This window comes from Microtus ochrogaster, chromosome 8 (genome assembly GCF_000317375.1).
Source record: "Microtus ochrogaster isolate Prairie Vole_2 chromosome 8, MicOch1.0, whole genome shotgun sequence".
Taxonomy (NCBI): domain Eukaryota; kingdom Metazoa; phylum Chordata; class Mammalia; order Rodentia; family Cricetidae; genus Microtus; species Microtus ochrogaster.
The window spans coordinates 38689894-38694149 of record NC_022015.1 but is presented as its reverse complement, the minus strand read 5'-3'; the positions used below and the strand labels follow the sequence as shown (position 1 = coordinate 38694149).

The following is a 4256-nucleotide window of genomic DNA, read 5'->3' as shown; positions in this document are numbered from 1 at the left end:
CTCTTCCTGAGCATTCTTTCTGGGGTGTCAGTGTCATCAGCCCTCCCCAGTGCTCCCTGCCTGGGCTCTGTGGGCTCCTGGTCACACTGGCCTTGTTCTGACATTGTCCATGGCCTCCTACTGCCTTCATGGGCTGAGCCTGGGATGTGCTGAGGCCCCCAGGGCTCCTTAGTGTGGGGCAGCCTCCTTTACTCAGCCTGGCTATAATCCGTAGGATTACTGTTGTACATCTGACTGTCACTGGCTGACATGTCAGTTATGTGGCACGAGACTGTAATTATACAGGATCAGCACACACAGACACCTCCAGAGGCAGCTCTGAGAGTCACCCTGGCTCTGACTGCAATGGAGGCACAGGGGCATTGGACGCTGTGGACGTGGGGCAGCAGGGCAAAGGCCCTGTGATGCGAATGGTCAGCAATGAGCGGTGCAGAGCAGCTGTCCTGGCGGGACCTGCTGCACAGGAAGCTGCGACAGAGTCTGTGGCCATCAAAAACAACACAGAAGGGAACCGGAAAAAAGCGTAATATTGAAGCTGGCACACAGTGTTGCGCCATTGTAAGGATGGGGAAACTAAGGCTCCAAGCAGCAGCTAATTTGTCCTGTGCACAGTGCTTGCTAAACAATGGGTCTTTTTGGACCCCACAGGCCTCTTTTCTCACCAACATTACAGTCATGTGCCAATGGGGTGTGTGTGTGTGTGTGAGACAGAGTTCTGCCTACATACTTGTGTGGCCAACCTTTTACCCACTATGCCCTCTCCCCAGCCCTCCGTGTGTGTATTTCGAAACAGCTCCTAAGTGTTAGGAGCATGCCTTTTATCATCAGCACCTTCCTGGAACTTCAAGATTTTCTGCAATAAGAATGTAATTCTGGGCCAGACGGTGGTCCACACGTCTTTAGTCCGAGCACTCGGGAGGCAGAGGCAGGTGGATCTCTGTGAGTTCGAGGTCAGCCTGGTCTACAGAGTGAGTGCCAGGACAGGTTCATAAGCTACACAGAGAAACCCTGTTTCGAAAAAGAAACAAAACAAAAATGTAAAAGAATGCAATGGTTCCATAGACACAAGAACACCCTCCGCCTCCACCCTCCACCCTCCACCCTCCACCCTCCACCTCAGCCCCCAGCTCTTTTTTTTTTTTTTTTTTTGAGATGGAATCTTATGTTGCCTGGGCTGACTTCAAACTTGCTAAGCAGCCAAGGATGATCTTGAATCCCCCCTCCCCACCCCACATCCTCCCCAGTGCTAAGATGACTAGTATCTGTTTACACAGTGCTAGGGGCTGAAACCCAGGGCTTCTTGCTCACTAGGCAAGCACTCTGTCTACTGACATGCCCATGCAGAGGGGAGCCTAACAGTCAAACGGGGAGAGGGGCAGAGAACCCAAGAAGGAAGAAGAGCTGTCCCAGGTCATCAGTAAAGCACAGCAGAGGGTTCAGGCAGGAGGCAGGGAACAGTCATCTGGTAGGGGGTTAGAATTGGACACAGACCACAATCAAGGCCATGGGGACTTCAAACAGGGCCACTATTGGAGTTTCCGTGGCTTTGGATGGGCTGTTCCTGGGGAAACACATCTACAGCCCCAGGTTCCCTCCCTCCTGCCTGTCCCCCCCCATACAGAATTTTACTATATAGCCCAGTCCTTGAGTTCAGAATCCTCCTGCCTCAGTCTCTAGAGTGCTGAGATTACAGCTTGTGCCTCTGTGTCCCTCTGGAAATATGGCTTTTTAAACACGGAACCAGAGCCAGGCGATGGTGGCACACGCCTTTATTCCCAGCACTCGGGAGGCAAAGGCAGGAGGATCTCTGTGAGTTCGAGGCCAGCCTGGTCTACAAGAGCTAGTTCCAGGACAGGCTCCAAAGCCACAGAGAAACCCTGTCTCAAAAAAACCAAAGAACAAGCAAACAAACAAAAAAACACGGAACCAGAAACTCAGCTCTGAATGCATCTCCCAAGAAGCCTCCTTCTTTATAACAACCTGGTCACACCTCTAGTGTCCTACCAGGTCCCCATCTGCCCACACAGCTGCCTTTTGTTGCTTGGAACTTCTCCAGGAAAGATGGGGAACCTGTCTGTCACAGGGATGTGAGGCTGAGGTAAGGAAGAACAAAGCCACATTGGTGCCACGAGCCCCCTGGGTCACCTATCACATTGCCACCCCTGGACTTGTAGTCCTGCCCCCCTCCTGTGACCCTGGCATCCCATCTCCCTCAGCCACTGGCCCCAGTCTATGGGCCTAGGTCCTCTGCCAGCAGGATCACCTACCCCTGCTCCGGTTCTGGGTACTGGCCTTTGCTGGACATTCTGGCTCCCGGCATGCAGCTCCTCTTCTACCCTGATGGCTCCCTCCTCTGCCTGTTCCTCTGAGTGCCCCTGGACCACACTCCTGCACCCACGCCTGACAGCACAGGGATCTATCCTGGTTGGGTAGCTGCCTTTAAACCCCACGCCCTTCCTATCTCAGTTCTTCCCTGGATGCACGGAGGGGAACTGGAGCGACTGGGTGTACAGGCTGCTTTGTCAGCTACCAAGTTGGGCGGGGCAGGTGGGAAGCTGGCTGGAAGGAGAAAAGGGTCCCAGGACAAACTTCACCTGAGCTCTACCGGCAATGCTACCTCTTTTAGGAAGCCCTCACAGGTTAATCATCTCCACCCTCACACACACACAAATGCATGTGCACACACACATGCATGCACGCACGCACACACAACCAGAGTATCCCTGGATTATTGAGGCACCTTCGTTTCCACTCTCCTGTGACCAAATGGCACCCATGGGGCAGAAGAAGGGTCCTTGCCGCTGTAGAGGGTCTCCTGAAGGAGAGGGGAGAAAAGGAGCTTGCCAAGGGGGATGTCACTCATATCTTATTTTTAGCTTCTGTGTGGCACCAATTGGGTTATTTATTTAACCTCCCTGAGTGTAACTGTGATTGTTTGGAGAGACTCTGCTGGGAGTGAGGAGACACGATCACAGCTTCTGGCACAAGTCAGTGTTTCTGGGGCGGCAGTGCTGGCTCCCAGTGTTTCTGTGCACACTCACTGAGGACCCCTAGAGTCTGAGACCCAGGAGACTGGGCCCAGGCCCTGCTGCCATCTCTCACCAGTGTCCAAACCTGTTTCCACCCCTCCCTGACACAGACATCAATACATAACCTTGCCTTGTGGTTGGAGCTGGGTCGAAGGGAGCCACACACAGTACACTACCAACCCTGGGCCTTGAATCTTTGCTAGTTCAGAGCTAAATGCCCAGTGTGGGCCCAGGAAGAGAACACAGTGTGAGCCAAGGGGACACCGGATGGTATCTCAGGGGTGGCCTTGCCTAAGAGCAGCAGGTGGGTCTAGGAGATGATTTCCCACGCTCAGCTGTAAAGCACCACGGTGTGTAGGCTCCAGGCTGTGTGAATCCTAGCTCAGTAGAGATGCATTTTAAAGAAAACTAAGCCAGAGAGGAACCCACACAGCCTGTGAATCAAATATCCCAGATCCCTTCAGCAATGGCCAGAGTGTGAGATAGCCATTAGGGAGCTTCCTGACCTTGCTCTGTCCTGTCCTGGGGCTGCTGTGACAAAGGACCCCAAGTGGGCGAGACAGCAGCGCTGTGTTCTCTCTCAACACCGAAGAGAGAAATGCACAGTCCAGCTGAATACAGTGGTTCACACCTGTAGCTCTAGATGTCCTGCAGCTGAGGCAGGAGGATAGCCATGAATTCCTGGACAGTCAGGACTGTATACTGAGACTCTATCTCAGAAAAGAAAGAAAAAAAAATGCCGAGGCCCTGGTTTCTAAAAGCCTGTCGGGGAGGGTCCTCTCGCCTCTTCCAGCTTCAGGTGACTGCCGAGAAGATCTGGTTGTAGCCACCACGCCAGTTGTCTATCTTTACATAACCTTTGTCTCGAGACATATCTACTGCATTATCTCTGTCTTGTCTGGGAACACATCACCCCTACACACCTTTCTCTTTCAGCAACCCTGGCCTCCCACATACTTTGCAAGTACCCTATTGCGCTACCCCACCTCCACCACCACCCCCCGCCCCACTTCTCTCTTACAGGGCACCTGAAATTAGCACTGTGTGGATGACCCTCCTGCCAAGATCCTTAATTCCATCAGAAATTATTATTGAGTGAACTCTCTGACCATGAGCTACGAGAGAATCTTCCACCTTGAACTTGCCTATCAGGTCATTGGATCAAGGCAATGGAAAAGTAAATAATGAACACCCTTCAGGCAGATTCCACCAATAAATCTTTTTTTT

The 4256-nt window shown here is 52.5% G+C and overlaps 1 protein-coding gene across 1 annotated transcript in view; it reads right to left on the bottom strand.

The window, feature by feature from the left end:
- Positions 1-2305, bottom strand: part of LOC101980343 (aldehyde dehydrogenase family 3 member B3) — a 10334-nt gene extending 8029 nt beyond the window's left edge. Inside the window, exon 1 of the mRNA XM_005351633.1 lies at positions 2268-2305. Within this exon, the coding sequence (XP_005351690.1) occupies positions 2268-2305 (38 nt within the window). The remainder of the gene's footprint in view (positions 1-2267) is intronic.
- Positions 2306-4256: the final 1951 nt, after the last annotated feature.